Source organism: Crotalus tigris, unplaced genomic scaffold (genome assembly GCF_016545835.1).
Source record: "Crotalus tigris isolate CLP2741 ecotype Arizona unplaced genomic scaffold, ASM1654583v1 scf7180000017749.438534, whole genome shotgun sequence".
NCBI classification, from domain to species: Eukaryota; Metazoa; Chordata; class Lepidosauria; order Squamata; family Viperidae; genus Crotalus; species Crotalus tigris.
Window position 1 is genome coordinate 14,933 of NW_024096613.1, and position 17,015 is coordinate 31,947.

General features: G+C 37.9%; 1 protein-coding gene across 2 annotated transcripts; it reads left to right on the forward strand.

Annotated features, from left to right (window-relative positions):
• The first annotated feature begins 3,816 nt into the window (after positions 1-3,816).
• On the forward strand, positions 3,817-16,068 carry TNNI2 (troponin I2, fast skeletal type). 2 transcript variants are annotated; one of them, XM_039340456.1, is made up of 8 exons: positions 3,817-3,903; positions 5,417-5,445; positions 5,844-5,850; positions 9,580-9,621; positions 10,898-11,026; positions 12,673-12,762; positions 13,765-13,941; positions 15,664-16,068. In XM_039340456.1, the coding sequence occupies exons 2-8, from the start codon at positions 5,438-5,440 to the stop codon at positions 15,754-15,756; spliced, it is 546 nt and encodes a 181-aa protein (XP_039196390.1). In that variant the 5' UTR covers positions 3,817-3,903; positions 5,417-5,437; the 3' UTR covers positions 15,757-16,068. The 2 variants fall into 2 exon arrangements, with proteins under 2 accessions (XP_039196390.1, XP_039196391.1); XM_039340457.1 differs by lacking the exons at positions 3,817-3,903; positions 5,417-5,445 and having other exon boundaries at positions 5,844-5,854; positions 15,664-15,805.
• Positions 16,069-17,015: the final 947 nt, after the last annotated feature.

The following is a 17,015-nucleotide window of genomic DNA, read 5'->3' on the forward strand; positions in this document are numbered from 1 at the left end:
GTTTGCTATATACATTGTATCCAAGTGCAATGCGCATTAGGTTAGTCACATACTACTAACACAGCATTATTCCAGTAATTATGCAGACACATCATTATTCTAGTGATTGTTTATTATTCCACATTAGTTTTCTAAGTTATATAATTGTTTCCAGAGAGAACTAGAGTTTTATTATATTTATATCTTATACTATTCATGCAACCAAAGGTGCTTCTCTAGGCATTCTCCTCCCCTTTTACATTTCACTTCAAGTACTGACTACTTGGAGGAAAAAGTGAGGAGGAAAAAGTGGAGTATGGGCGAGCTCCTGCACCTTATAGATTGTGTAGGTGCTGACTTTAATTATGTGACTCCTGCTTTTTCTGGAGAATATCCCTTCATTTTATTATATTAAATTTGCATCCTACCTTTCTACCGATACATTTGCATGGGCTAAGACAATTAAAGTGCAAATTGTAAAACACAAAAGCACCATTGCAGTGGGATGGGCAGGAAGTAAATTTAATAAATAAATATATGTTAAATGTAAAAATCAGTGTCATTTAAATCAGTTCAGTCAATAACTTGTGTAAGAGATCAAATTTTGCTACTTTCCTGAATACTGGAAAAATGGGGGTAGGGATGAGAGTGACAAATGTACTCCCTTGTGGAGGGTATTTTATAGCCTAGGAGCCACATAGGAGAAAGGCTTCTTCCACTGCCAGATACACGAGTTCTAGCAATAAAGATACTCAAAAGAATTTCTTGCTGACGTAAATAGCTGAAAAGGTTCAGAGTCAGGCTTAGTCAGGCCTAAGCATCATTGCTTTAAAGATCAATATTAGCACCTTAATCTGTGTTCAGATTTTCATTGAAGATCTATTGTTTCAGGCATCCTATAGTCTCAATATCTTTCACTGCATATTATTCCAAGTGTGATTCTAGGACATATTTCAGGAATATTCCCATGGAAGGCATCTTGCAGTAGTCAAGAGGGAGTGACCACTGGAGGTCAAGGTAGCAGTGAGGCTGGCTGTCATCAGCATTCTAATGGCACCCCATTCAGCATTCTACATGATCTCACCCACAGGTTTCATTTAACAACAACAACAACAACAATAATAATAGAATTGGAAGGAACCTTGGAGATCTTCTAGTCCAACCTCATGCTGAGGCAGGAAACCCTATACCCATTTCAGAAAAATGGCTGTCCAGTCTCTTCTTAAAAACTTCCAGTGTTGGAGCATTCACAACTTCTGGAGGCAGGTTGTTCCACTGATTAACTGTTCTATCTGTCAGAAAATTTCTCCTTAGTTCTAGTTGCTTCTCTTTAGTTTCCATCCATTGCTTCTTGTCCTGCCTTCAGGTGCTTTGGAATAGCTTGACTCCCTCTTCTTTGTGGCAACCCCTGAGGTATTGGAACATTGCTATCATGTCACTCCTCATCCTTCTCTCCATTTAGATGCTAAACAGCATAGAGGACAAGATAGAATCATATAGAGGGCAAGATAGAATCATCATCATAGGGTTAGTGCCCTAGGTGTCAAACGATAGTCACCCAGCACCACCTCCTGGATGCTTCAAAAATAGATGAATATGTTTTTTAGAGAAACTACTAGAGCTGCAGAGCCATCTATAGTGGAATCTTCCAATTTTCTACCATGAATCACTCTCTTGTAGGTTCCTGCACATACCTGGGGCAGTTTTACATAATGGTGATGCTGTTCACATGTGTTAATCTTGTTCTATGGTCCATACTAGGGGGATGTCACAGTATATCAACAGTTTCATGCATTCTGAGTGCATACTTTATTCATGCTGGCTTTGCTCCATCTCCTCGGAAGCTTCAGGTTCTGGGGGCAAGAGGTGGGTGGTTCAAGAAACGCTAACACTGGGAAGAAGGTGTGCATGTGGAAATAGTCCTAACTCCTGTGGCCTGAGGTTCTATTCTCACCCATACCTGTTGATTCCTTTCCACAAGGATCTGTTGGCATTAGCTGGATTGACTGTCTTCTGCTGCTGTTTTGGCTGCAGCTCTACCAGCAGGTGGCAAAAGAAAACGATCTTGTCTCCAACAAGGCAAGTGATGTACAACTTGGGCATTTAAATATTAAGGAAGGAGCCCTTCTCCATTGCAAATATAAAAAATGTCCACTCTTCTGGCAAGAAGGAGCTGTGCAGAATCTGCTCATCTGTCTTCTCCCTGCTGCAATCTGCAAGCAGGACTGGAAAAAAAAATGTTAGTATATAGCTGGCATCTCAACAGAATGAATGAATTAGCCCTTCTTTTTTTTCTGTTTGTGGTGTAATAGAAATTATAAATCAGATATCGGAGCTTTTCTCAATCTCATAGCTTTTACTTCTTATAAATAAGGCCATACTTCTTTACTAACCTCTTACAGTTAAAAAAAAACCCCTATATTCAAGTTCTGAATGTTGAGGTAGTTTGAAAATTGAATTTTAGCATAAGTAGACAAATTATTAATATAAACTATTGAAAGCAAACTTTAGAAAAGTACCCCCCCCAACCCACATAGTTTGAGAATACATGCAAATACATTTCTAATCTTAAGGAGAAATGCAAAAGTTTAAATATCCATGTGAATTTATTTATTTATTTCCTGCCTATGGAGCAGTGTTTCTCAACCTTGACAATTTTAAGGCATGTGGACTTCAACTCCCAGAATTCCACAGCCAGCAGTGCTGGCTGTGGAATTCTGGGAGTTGAAGTCCACAGGCCTTAAAATTGTCAAGGTTGAGAAACACTGCTTACGGAGCATGATGGGCCAAGTGGTTAGGATGCTTGGTTGACAAGGAGCAAGCCCATGTTCAAGAATCAAGTGCTGCCATAAGGCAGGGTGAGCTCCTGTCCTTTGCTCCAGTTCCTGCTGGGAACATGAACAAAATTTGAAGTACTTCCTCAGAACCATTTCTGAAGTGCACAGCCCTAATAAAGCACCCACTCACTTCAACTGAGAAGTCAGGAATTCAAAATTCCCTTTTGCACTAAACAAGCTAAGTACTGTATTTCCTCTTAAAACAGTACATGGTGATATTAATACAGATCTATGCTGGAGGTTACATAAGATAAGATAAGATAAGATAAGATAAGATAAGATAAGATAAGATAAGATAACGTTTATTGTCATTTTTATACTGTGGGCACGATGGCACACATCAAAAATGAAATTTAGTTGCTCGCTCTCAAAGTGAAACACATACATGACGCACACCTAAACATACTATGAACAACATATGTATAAACCCACATCCCTACATATACGTAGCAAATAAATATTAAATATTGTCCATCTTGAATATATAACGGAAGGAGGAAGCCTGAGAGTTCGCAAGGTTAATGCTGTATGGAATGAAACTCTGACATTTCATGAAGAACTGATCACACCAACAGTGATGTAAGAGTCTCTCGACAGCGAGATGCGTGGCGCAAAAATTTAATAAATAAAAAACAAAAATAAATATCTGTGTTCGGCCTAATCTACCTCTCTCTTCTTGAGGAAGGATGTGTACAACTTAGATAATACGCACGATTAATGCAAAGTTCAGTGTGTGTATCTTCTTATCTCTCCCATTCACCTGATTAATTTTCCCTGCTTGTTGCCTAAAATCGGTGACTGACCCACCCATAAACATTCCTATTTCTCTTTAGGAGGATTGCCTGATAGAGCGGGGTGCCTTGAGGGTTTCCCAACCTAACTGCATTAATTGAGGGTGGCGATTTGTATTTCTGGATCCTTGCATTCTATTGGTCTGAGGAAGGCTTCATGCCCTTAAAGAGAGATTTTTTTTTGCTGAGCTGTTTAAGAAACCCATTTATACCTCCAGAGGAAGCCGACTGCTTGTGGCTTGCCAGTCGAACCTGCCCTCCCACCAGCGCTCTCTGTTTTTCTCCTTGGGACTTGGGTGAGCCCTTTGCATGTCTCTTACTCATCTCACTTTACCTTTAAGAGAGTAAAAGGAAGGAATAGAAGTGCTCTGGTGCTTAGATTAACATTGTGTGCTTGGCTGAGTGAAGGGATCTAAACATGAGCATTGAATCAAAAAGCTGTTCTCCATCACCTGTCAGGAAGTCTAGTTTCTTCCCCAATCCCCATTTTTAATCCACATATTTTCATTGGACATTCTCCCCTCTCCATTTCTTGCTGCTCTCACTCCTTTCAAGAATGCCGGTTTTGTGGCACTTCAGAAGGAAAATGCTTACATTTCTTCTTCACTCCTCTATTCTAACTCTCATATGTTAAGTAAGAAAATTGAAAAATATAAATCTGCATGCTAGCTAAATTTACCTGGGTTTGTTTGTTTGTTTTTCTTCATCCAGCCTTGTCAGATGAGGAATCTTGGCCAAAAGCATCAGTTTTTGCTTTTCCAAAAGAAGTTTTGGGGCAGAATGAAATTGAAGAGCTGCTCCGTTCAAGAAGCAATCTGAGGCTGCAGGCAGCAAACACTAAAACTGCTTGTTCAAAGGGAGTGGGGAAGTTATCACACTTGGCTGCCTGTCTTTTTCACCTTTGCTGGTAAAAAAGTAAATTAGAAGGGAGAGATTGCTTTTCATTTTAGGGAGGCCAAGCTGTGCCACTTTCCCAAGCTGTGGGCTGACATTTTTTGTCAAACTTATTGTCACTCATACTTTGGGCTCATGTTGTTGCCACAGTGACTCCCTCACAACTCATGTCATTGGGACTGGAAAAGGCTACAATCCAAGGAGACAGCTGCAGTTCCTTACAAGCCATTTTTAGAAGCACTTTCTTCTCAGTTATGTGATAGGTCCTACACATTTTTAGGATAAGATTTCTTTTGGGAGTCTTGCCACCGCCTTCTGGATGTCCTTGCTAGGCAACTTTTAACTGCTCATCAACTCATGGTGACTGAAGCTAGCATAGAAAAGGACACCAGCAGCTTCTCACTAATAAGAGAAAATGTCACCTTATCATCCTGATATCCTTCAAACACAAGTAATGCCTAAAGTTATAGTTATGCACTGTACTAGTGAGCACACCCATAGTAATCAGTATGCAAACATTGACTACAGAAGATGCCATTGGCCAAGAATCCTTACAATAAATATAAGATGTTGGATTAAATCTCAAAACATGTTTTGCTCCCCTGTATGAAAATATCCCCTGCCATAAAAAAGTGCTTGCAGTTGTTCAAGCAGACCCTATTTCTTGGAAAAAAAGGAATAAAGCTTGGGAATGCTCTGAAAGGCTTAGTGGACCATGGTTTTCTCCAGCTATGATTAACAACACATTTGGCTGCTGTCTATAGATGTGGTAACTATGTCTCCACTCAACAGAAGGAGAAGAGTTAGGGAAGTAGTTATCACCCAACTGGTTTTCTTTTTAAAGCATTGTCCAATAATAACTAATCTGAAGAATTCAATTTTATTAAAAAGTTTATTCCTTCTGCTTTATTGTAGGGTCTCATCAACAAAACCAAGATGTCAGAGTAAGTTGGTCTTTGCAATATGGATTTTTTTTTAATGAACTAGAGATTCAAATGTTTTTAATTCTCAATTTTTTTAAAAAAGAATGATTTTTTGTGCCCCAATTCACCTGAAGTTCTGGCATGTAGAAAATGTTTTTTTTTTTTAAATTCTTATCTTCATATAGAGATGGGAAATGCATTTGCCATTATGGAATTCCTGCACTGAACTTTTTCCTCTGCTTTCTTTGTTCCTACCTCGTAACCTTTGGAAATATTTCATCAGTGTTGCCTTTAATGTCTCATGGTTGTTTTTTTTTTGATAATGGTGCCTATATTTCATTTTCAGACCTTCAAACTAATAATCTTTTTTCCCCTCCTTCCTTCTTTTCTTCTCGTGATCATCTCTTCTTTTCTATCAGTGAAGAAGTAAGTTTTTCTTTGTTGATTATTCTGGGGACTCAATTTGGAATTAGAATATGATTAACTTGATAATACCATCGATCTCTCTAAATTTTCTCTTGGATAGAAGAAACTGAAGGACAATGAATAGTTGATAGTTATAACAGATCTTCTAGCTTCTTCATCTTTTCCTATAAATGCCAGTTCAGTTCAGTTATATTACATAGTTATTATTATAGATTAGCAGTCATCCCCCTAAACACACACACAAACAGACACACACACTGTATACTAATTTAGTTAAATCTGGGTAAAGTCAATCCTGTTGGGTTGAGATTAAAACCCTCTATTTCTGGCCCAAAGTCCAGCTGATATGCCATCACTATTCCCAACATTGCATCACAGTTTCTTGGGTGATTAAAAAAAAAAACAGAATCCAGGAAAGCAATCTATGCAAATGAAGAGGAAGGGCTACATACACAGGATGAAGGCTTATGTTTAATAGCTAGATCAAAAGAGCTGGGCTGTAGATGAGACTGTTCCCAACATGAATATTTGATCTTACTCCCAAAATTAAATAAAGTGCTGCCATTTTGGGGATATACTGTCATAGAAAGGGAAGGTCTCCTTCCCATTTCTGATAGTAGATTGCATATTCTTTTTGAAACATCCTACAAAAGGAAATGACATTCAATAATGACTCCTTATTGTTAAGTACAATGAAATCGATATTTTAGGTAGCGTACAAGTAAAATATTTGGATTACAATAAATTCCCACCCACTGCCCCTCTCCTTCCATTTCTTGGAGTGGCTATTTCATAGTATCAAATGGGAAGCTGTTGATGTAGTTCTTTGGAGTGCATGCTGACCTCAGTACCTTGCTCAGAGTGAGACTCACACACTGGATCCTGGGTGGCTTTGCCATTCCAAAGTATTCCTTTATGTTCTTGGGGGTAAAGCTTTCAGGTAATCTGAAGAATTATGAACAAACAAAGCTTTGCTTTGAGGAGTCCCAAAGCAAAAATTTAAGGACTAAAGCAAGCCTGTTTCACCCTACCATGCAAGAAAGCAGCTGGAGCAGGCCCCTAGGCATGCTTCAGGCAAAGATGATTTGCTTTAAATCTTTTAATACCTCAGAACTCTGCACTCTCAAGACCCATTGGAAGCAGTGTACGTTGACTGCACACCCAGTGAAGGAACAACAGCTGTAGCAGTAAAGCAGGGGAAGAATGATGCAGCCGTTCCTCTTAAAGAGTCTCCTTGGACCACTCTGGTCCACACACTGCATGGACCAGATAATTTTACAGTTATACAAGACATCCTGCCAAACACAGCTTTCCTTATATAATAAAAAGCTATTAAAGCAACTTAAAAAGCTTAAATAGACAATACCTCACGGGTTCCTTCTGTCCTGGTGACTATCATGACACTGTAACAAGGCAATCTGTTTTCTTATAAATTGTGTGGGTAGCCTTGAAGGATTTGCAAAGTTCTATCTGAAGAGCTATTAAAGGAGGACGTAGGATGAAATCAATTGTCAAGTTCAAGCTTCCTTCTTTAAACTTCCATGTCGCTCCCCTTAATAAGAACTAAAAAAAAAATACAAGCTTAAATCTGCAGATGTTTACAGGCTCAGCTAAAAAGCTGCTAGAAACTATGCAGCCCGCCCCTCCCTGTTATGCTTCCACAATTCCTTTTGCTACAATTGGAATCCTGTTTTCCAGAGCAAATTTTTAGTAGCAGAAGAATTTGCTCTATCTCTAATGATATTTGTTCTCTTTATGTAATTGCTTTGTAAATTATTTGAAGAATTCTAGACCAACAGCTTTTTTAAGGTCATGTATTACCAGGAGGTATTGAATTGTTGAAAGGGACATAAAAAAAATCATGATTAGTTTTTTTTTTCTTCCCAACCTTCTTACCTTGAGTTGAGCTAGATTATGCCAAATAGTAAGTTGCATTCAAATATCCAGTTTAAACCAGTAAAGAAAACCAGTGTGTCAATACAAACAAGCTGACAGATATCAATATTACAATACTTGGCTGTATTCTCAAAGGTTTCATAGGAAAAATATAAAATATATCATTTTCATAAAGAGAATGTAAATTAGCTGCTTCCTTTGACAGAGTTTAATGGTAGATTCAATTCCAGCCTTTAGCAATGATTGGAAAAACTCTATCTTGAGTGTCATAATTTTTTGGTAGAGCACATGTATGCATACAGGAACATCCTGGCATTCAGTTCTGGGCATTTCCTTAAACCATTACTGCCTTTGGACCAAAATGTCAGAAAAAGGTACTGTTTCACTTCCAGAGAAGTAAAATTATAGTATAAAACTTAAGTCTCTGATTAGCATAATTTATGGGAAATTTATCTTTACTTCTGTATAACATGAAAAATATATGGGTACAAATATGACAGAATTTATGGAAATCAAATTGGGACCTAAATATTTCCTATCTAATGATTCAATCCTGGTCATTTCCAGGTGAAGCTGGAAAGTTCCAATTGAAAACCCAACATCAACTCTACTAAACTAGATGGACCAGTGGTCCAGGTTGGCATAAGCAAACTTTTTTTGTGTTCCAGACTCAACATAATACACTGAGCTCAAACCGAAGGAGTTCTCAATCTAATAATTCAGAGAATATAATATAGCTCTTTTGATCTGCATCTAATTAAGTCTCTTTAATGTACAGGGTTTCTTTTTTAATAGCTTCAGAGCTTCCATTTTGTTTAACCTCATCTTTATTGAATTGGATTATCTATACACAAGAGGAGCTGCTACACCAGTGATTCTCAACCTTTCTAATGCCATGACCCCATAATACAGTTCCCCATGTTGTGGTGACCCCCAAGTGGGTGTGGCCACCAATAAGAGGGAGTAGGACAGCTAGGGAAAAGGGAAAAAAATGGCGGACAGCATGGTTTGGCGACCCCCGTGAAATGGTCATTCGACCCCAAATGGGGTCCCGACCCACAGGTTGAGAAACACTGTGCTACACAATTGCTTTCTGGAACAGCCATCTTAGAGCAAACATACAACTACAAATGATAGATTTGACCAAAGCTTACTAAAGTTGAGCCAAGTCTTTCCATGGCTTTCAAAAAGCCAAATTCTGAGCTGAAGCTGTCCACATACTGAAGTGACCTTATCAGATTTCTTAAACATTCTTAACTTGGATAAGAGGCCCTTGAATGAATGTGCAACAAGCAGCACATGAAGCAATTAAAAACACGAGTAACTCTTCCCATTACACCAAACCATTAGAGACAAATAGATGGTTGCCTATATTTGTAGGCAGCCATATATTTTGTAGAAGTTAAATTTGTAGTCAATTTGTAGAAGTTAAAGTTCTTAAGTTAATACAATTCAAGGACACATTTTGACATCTATATTAGCTAATTTGAAAAAAAAGATAGCAGGAGTAGAAATAGGACCATATTAGTAGGAATCAAATTTTGACTTGACTATTTCCTGTCCCTAGAATGTGAGGGACTATAATTCAATCTTTTCACCACTTTGAATTGTGAAAGCAAGTCTGAGAAAAGAGAATTTTGAATAGCAAGTGGCAGGACAGAAGAGAAGTGGGTTTATCTTCTACTTCAACTATGGATGTTATTCTTGGGCTGCTGTCACATGTTTACATGGGAAGGGCAGTCAGATTTCTAGGAAATATGCATGCAGAAATGTGGCTCATGGAAAAGGTACTGTCAAAGCTCAAAGTCTTCTTTTTCTTTTTCCTAATTTTAGAAAAAGAAGAGGGCTGTCACCGCCCGCCGGCAGCATCTCAAGGTATATATATATTTATTATTTGTGGAGCTCATTTTTAAAAAGCTGTGCTACTTTAATGTCTTCTTGCCTTTCTCCCTAGAGAAGAAGGAAGGTAATTGTGATAAGTCCTATGCCATGCAGCATTTTTCTTCTGGAATGTCTAGCAAAACACTCCCCCCAAACAATGTCTGGGCACCCGAGTCAGAAGGAAACATGTATACAGATATCTGCTGTCACTCATTAGCAAAGAATGTTTCAAGTTCTTGAACAGTTTAAGGTTTCTGTCCCATTTTCAAACATAGGAGCTGCGGGTTAGTTGTGACAGTGACAGTTCTGACAATATTTTAAATGCAAGTCTGGCCCAAGTGTTAGGAGTGGATTTTCATTCCCTTCCCTCCAAATTTAAAAGTAGAGAGCACGTGAGGAAGAAGTTTCTCCCCATACCAATTACCTTCCATGCACCCCATTCCAACAATGCATTTTGCTCTTGAGGTCATTTCTGATATCAAATTAATCTCAGGAGGGAAATGCTCTGGAAAGAATCTATAACCAGTAACCTACTGGTGACTGGGAAAAGCTTCTTGCTTATGGACAAATTCATTATGTTTCTACGATCAGACTTTCATTCCCTCTTCCTACATGATTGGGGTATTTCTTTCGTTAAACTAATGGACACTGTGCTTAATACCTAGTAATGATGAACATAATTAATAATCATGAATAATTACACGTTTAATTTTAAACACCTTCTATTGAGGCTCGAGTGATTGTGATTTGGTGAAAAGCTGTTAGGGAATTCCTGGTGTAACCTCACCATGAATGAACATTCTAGTCATAGGAATGGAGAAATGATGGTCTTCATATTTTGTTGAACCACAAATAGTAACAATCCAGCCAATTCGGCCAGTGCTGATGGCTACGAGGAGCTGTAGTTTGGTAACATCTGGAAGACCATAGATCTCCCATTCTTGTCCTATGTTTTACTTCTTAGATCAGGGGTCTTCAAATTTGGCCCTTTTATGACTTGTGGACTTCAACTCCCAGAATTCCTCAGCCAGGACGCTGGCTGAGGAAGTCTGGGAGTTGAAGTCCACGGGTCATAAAAGGGCCAAGTTTGAAGAGCCCTGTCTTAGATAAAGGACTGTTATACTGATTCTGTTCTGTGCTGCTTTCTAAGCCCTGACCTTTGTTTTGACGTTAGCAGAGGTGATTGCTGTTTTGGGCACAACTATATACCTTATGATGCCTTCCCTTCTCTTCTTTGACAAATACTTTTTCTGCCAACATTATCTTCCAGAGTGTTATGCTCCAGATTGCTGCTTCTGAGCTTGAAAAAGAAGCTGCAGCTCAGGAACAAGAAAAAGCCAATTATCTTGCAGAACACTGTCCACCTCTGCACTTGCCAAGTTCCACGCAAGAACTTCAGGTAATGAATTAATCCCTTTCATCCCATATGCAAGAACAGGAACATTTAACTTCATGTGTAATGCATTAGTTGATTTGCTGATTTGATCTGACAATTAGTTTCTTTCTACACTAGGTTTTTGCAAACTATAAAGAGTAAAGACCCATCATCCCCAAATATAAATATATGTTCTTAATTTGGCTTATGTGATACTATAGACTTAGGCCTGACTGTCCATGGGGAGGAGAGAAATGATTATTGCTCCAAACTGAAATTTATATGCTTGTATTAGGGAGCAGGACAGCATTTATGTGATAATATCAATATGCTAAAGTTGCATTTTGATCCAACTACAGTTTGCTGAGGATGCTTCTCAGTGTGGAAGGACCAGCGATGAAGAACCTTTTCATATAAAGATGTGCAAAACATTTTTATCCATGAACTGCAAACCAAAAGCCTAACTCCAAAATATTGGTGATATTAAGCCAAAACTAGATTTGAAAAAATTAAACTTATATAAGGGGTGCCTGCAAGGTATAATTTAAAAAGTCAAGATGGTAATTACAATGCCCTGTAGCACATAATAATAATGCAGAGCTTTGATTCCATCTTGTGGACGCCATTTTTTAAAACTATCTCTGTGGACATCTTTGCTTATGTTAACCAGAATTAACATGAATATTCTTTTTTCTTAATATTTTTCCCTTTGGTTGCATCCAATATGAAAATTCAGTGGCAAATTTTGAAGATATAATGTCACATACAACACTTTGGAGGGAGGGAGTGTTCGAAGTTGTGTACTCTTATTTTAGATGATACAACTATTATTGCTTATAGGTTATAGGTACAATTACAGTGAGACATTGGGTTACAGTTGTTCATATTTTTATGGAACATTCCCTCCCATTTCTTTCCTTGATTGAGGACCTCTGTTTTTAAAAAGTAGTTACATTCATTCTCCCCAATGTCCTGGTGTGTTCAGATCGCATGTGGTTTTATTTTATTTTTTTATGGTATTTGAATTTCAAAGTAATAGCAAATGAATTTCTGAAAGGCAGCTCCTCCTGCTTCTTCGTCAGCCAAACAAAATTGAATGCCCTTGAAAAAAAAATCAAAATACTGACCACAAAGTGACAAGGAATCTCATCATTTATTAACTCTATTTATGCCTTACTTTTCTTCCCAGAAGTCCATGCTATGCATATACATCTGCCAGGTAGCCTTACATTTAAAAACATCTTTAGGCACTTAATTGTTTTGATGTAACAGTTAACTATGTCACATCATTTCAAAAACTGAATAGTTTAGGCTAAAACTTTACCAACCTGGATTATGCAGATGTATATCCCATCCCTAAAGACACTGTTGGCTTAGTATACTTCACGTTTTCTCAGTATGATGCAGGACCGATTCACTACATCTTTACCTCTTTCTTCATAATTATATAATTTTACTTGACTTATGAAGAGGATATTCATTTAATTCTAAGAATCAAAAGAAAATAACAATGTAGAATAGACTGAGTAATTCTGAAACTGCACATCTACAGTAGACATATCATCTCTCAAATACAAGCCTGCAGAAGAATTAGAAAGGTTGGCATTAAAAAAACAAGTTAAGTAAGTTTGAGCAACCTTCTTTAATAATCTCTTGTTCTTTCTCAACAGGAACTGTGCAAAAAACTTCATGCTAAGGTAGAGGAAGTTGATGAAGAAAGATATGACACAGAAATGAAATTACAGAAAACTACCAAAGAGGTAATTATTTTACTACAGCATCCATACATATGCTCTATTGAGTGTGTGGGCAATTTCTAATCATTTGTGTCTAAGTGAGTTGAAATTTGCTGTGGCCATGGGGAATGGGATTAAAATAATAAATAAAATAGATGAAATTGAATGATGCAATTAAAGCCACACCCCTTTAAATATTTAAATATTGTGACACATATACTGTAGAAAAGGGGTGAGTCTGATCACATGGTTTGGGCTACCAACTTGACTTTTTGGATACCCTCCTTTGCTCAAAGTAGTGTAGGCTACTTTGACATTGCAGCTAACTTTGAGCTGGAAAAATCGAATAGTCAACATTTTTTATTAAATAGCTGGACTGATATTCCTAGATAGACTGTATCTTCATTGCTCATCTTTTCCATTTTAGTAAACATTTAAGATATATATATACCTAGTAAATGTAAGTGGGATTGAAAAACACTCAGAATATATGCATCCACATCAACAGCAAAAAACAAAGTATGGTAGGGGTGTGTTTGTGTATACACACACACACACACACACACACACACACACACATAAACATAAAATTCTAGTTACAAAAAATACACAGAAGCAAAATGGTTAACCCAGAGGAAGAGCCATGGGAAAATAGTTGAAGCCTTTTTTATAATATACAGATTAATTGTGAGCTTATTTATTTGAAGAGGTAATTAAATTCCAAGCACAGGATTATAAAGAAGATATTTGAGGTTAAGGTGCAAAGTGAGGGGGTTTGTATGCATTTTATTTCAGCTGATGCAGAACTGCCTGTGTGTGATTTTCTGTAACACTTCTAGCATTATTTTCCCTTTGTCTTCACAAGCACTTTCTCCTATAGTTTCAATATACTTACATTTAGTCAGACTCTCTTCTGACTATGGATTGGATTCCTCTGGCAGCTCTTTGTTTAAAATTTGATTTTGCCTTCCTTTGCCATTCTTGGCTTCTGTTTTGTCATTTGGGTACTTTCATCTCTGTCTGTAGCTTGAAGATTTGAGCCAGAAACTGTTTGACCTGAGGGGCAAATTCAAGAGGCCACCCCTGCGTAGAGTCCGTATGTCTGCTGACGCTATGCTGCGGGCCCTTCTGGGTTCCAAACACAAAGTCTGCATGGATCTTAGAGCTAATCTGAAGCAAGTCAAGAAGGAAGACACTGAAAAGGTACCTAGATAACTGAAAAGTAGTAGTTTTTGTGGCTTGGCTTTTGAACTAAATGCATTTCTCAAGAATTTCACTGCAAACCACCAAATAACTTGATGGCTTGGGTATGTTAAACTTGTGCTCAGCCATCTATCATCCTCAATATTTACCCTTGGCTGTTCAGTCTAATATTTGAGGGAACTGGGTCTGTAATAAAGAGAAGGAATCAGAGTGATGTGGTAGCTGTCTTCCACAACTTGAGGGACTGTCACAGAGAAGAGGGGGGGGGGTGTCAACCTATTCTCCAAAGCACCTGAGGGCAGGACAAGTGGAAGATGATTAAGGAGAGATCCAACCTAGAACTAAGGAGAAATTTCCTGACAATTAATTAATGGAACTGTTTGCTTCCAGAAGTTCCAGAATTTGTGGGGGTTTTCACTGGAGGTTTTCAAGAAGAGATTGGACAGCCATTTGTACAGAAAGGTATAGGGTCTCATGCCGTGGGCAGAGGGTCAGACTAGAAAACCTCCAAGATCCCTTCCAATCTTTGTATTCTATGTTCTACATTCCAATACTGAATGAATGCACTGTGTGCTATAGTTAGATATGCATTAAATCAGGAAAGGCTTTCAAATCAAGGTCAAAGTAGAATCCTATGTTGTCTAAGTAAGGCAATCATGCTTGTTAGGTATTTGATTATATTTGCTGACCTGCAAATAAAATGAAATACTTAACAATATACTAAATGACTTATCATTTAAGATAGAGGTCATAGTTAATATAATCATTTTTTTTAAAAAAATCACCTCCTCCTTCTGCCTAATTGTCATTTAGGGCTTCCTGCTAGAAGGATAATATTATTAAAATATGATAGTCGATAAGTGAAACACAGAATAAAATTAGATATTAATAATTGTTTCACGTTCAATCAGAACTGATAGATTCTTCCTTCCAAGAAAGTCTCCTTATGAGTTTTCCAGATTTCATCCAGAAAGCTTGTCATGCAGATTTCTAGAGTGGCAAAAGGTACAAATTGTGTCATAGCATATTGAACACAGTGACATTAGATTATAGATGGACATAGATGATAGATGATGGATGGAGAGAGAGAGAAAGAGAGAAAGACAGAGAGAGACAGAGACACACACAGAGAGAGAGACAGAGAGAGAGAGACAGAGAGACACTGAGAGAGAGAGATACAGTAGATATTGAATAGTTTTTAAAGACTTCTAATAGTGAAGATTCCAAACATGGTGTTATAAGAGAACTGGAAGATGAGACATTCAGCTTGCAGCTTTACCATCATAATGCGCAAACTCAACCATTGTGGAATGTAAAGAATAATATATAGTTTAGTGCATTGTATGAACCATGGTGTTTCATTAAACAAACTATGATTTATTAAATTTTGTAAATGCAGTCAGTGATGGTAAGAATGGGCTTTCTGACTGTAATATATCCAAAATACTATAGAGTTCTCAGCAGGATAGGCAGTTTTAATTTCTTTCCAATTTACTGTCTGTTGAACATTTCACTCTTTTGGAATGTGTGCTTCCAGCTTTCTTGATGAAAACTTGTGAACAACCACAATAAATATTAGCACATTTGACGGTCATCTATGAGTGAACAGAGGGTTTTTCTCCCCAGGGAGACATCATATCAATAAGGCAAGGGTTGCCCCCTGCATGAGCCCTGTCAAAGGCACTATCCAAGCATAACATTTTATCTCCTGTCTTCCCATAGGAGAAGGACCTGCGTGATGTGGGTGACTGGAGGAAAAACATTGAGGAAAAGTCTGGAATGGAGGGCAGGAAGAAGATGTTTGAAGGCGAGTAATAAGATCTGCTCAACTCTACAGTCCAGTCCTAACGCCTATCCAAATCTTCTGCAAACTTTTACAGCGCTGCTTTTGGGATGACTTTCCTCATGACACAGTTGCATTCATAGTGCAGCCCACAATACAGAGCCTACCTGCTGTCTGACCCCTTTTTATTTCTGGGTACTACGTCACAAGATCCTTAAATACATTTTACAACAAAGGTAGTTGCATGAGCTTCAACTATTCAGTCTTCATTAACTCTTGTCATTGGTAGGATCTGGTGTTGCAACGTGAACTAAAACTGATGTAAATAAAGCTTTGAAAGTATGGCTGCTATCTTAAGACTTGGGAAGTCCAGGCATGAAAGGGCTGTGTGTCACATGGGCTTTGGTTTCCTAATAGAGGAATTGTACATAAATTTTCTCATAGACAGAAATTACCTTTGATGTTTAGGAAAGCAACATGAAGAACCCATCAGTAAATTAACTGTACCACTGAGAAATATTTCCAAAGCTGAATGCCATCAAATTTGCTATTGCACTCAGATTTATTCTTGGACTAAATCTTATGGCAAATGATCAAATGTTTCTGAAACACTGGAGGATAATTGTAGGTGGCAACAGGATGATAAAAAAAATGACAGGAATTGTTCGTGAATGGGTGAATAGTTTCTCGGATGCATTCACATATTAATTGAATAATTCTCCTCCTATGGGAAGTAAGTCCATAGGAGTAGATTGAACAAGTGCCAGCACTGAGAATAATCAGAACAAACTAGCACCTATTTTGCCCTGGCATTAGGATGATGATTGGCTGCTTTAATTCTCCATTCTTCTGGATCACTTCAAAGGGTTTAGCAAGGAACAGCATGAAGGGTATCCCAATATTTCATTCAGCAACGAAAACAGTTATTGTGGAGTTATTGCTCATCAACTCTTGGGCAAATTTCCATGCTATTCAGAGTGTATACCTTTCAAATACCATTTCTCTCTATTATCTGAATAAAGGGAGATGTGAAGATGCCTGGATAAGGTAAGAAGGCAGAGGTTCTATGGTTAAATGAAGCTTGGAGTGTATGTATCTGTGTACACACACACACACACACACACACACACACAGAGAGAGAGAGAGAGAGAGAGAGAGAGAGAGAGAGAGAGAGAGAGAGAGAGAGAGAGAGTGTCAATCTATTTTGGACAAGTTGTATTACTTCTAAGAAAGCAGGTCCACAGCTGGGAGCTATTTCTAGGCTCAGCTTTGTTTCCAGAGAACCAGGTTG

Coding starts and splice junctions, on each gene's coding strand:
- TNNI2 (XM_039340456.1), top strand. Junction 9,622..10,897: donor CCCGCCGGCAGCATCTCAAG/GTATATATATAT, acceptor ATTATCTTCCAG/AGTGTTATGCTCCAGATTGC. Junction 11,027..12,672: donor GTTCCACGCAAGAACTTCAG/GTAATGAATTAA, acceptor CTTTCTCAACAG/GAACTGTGCAAAAAACTTCA.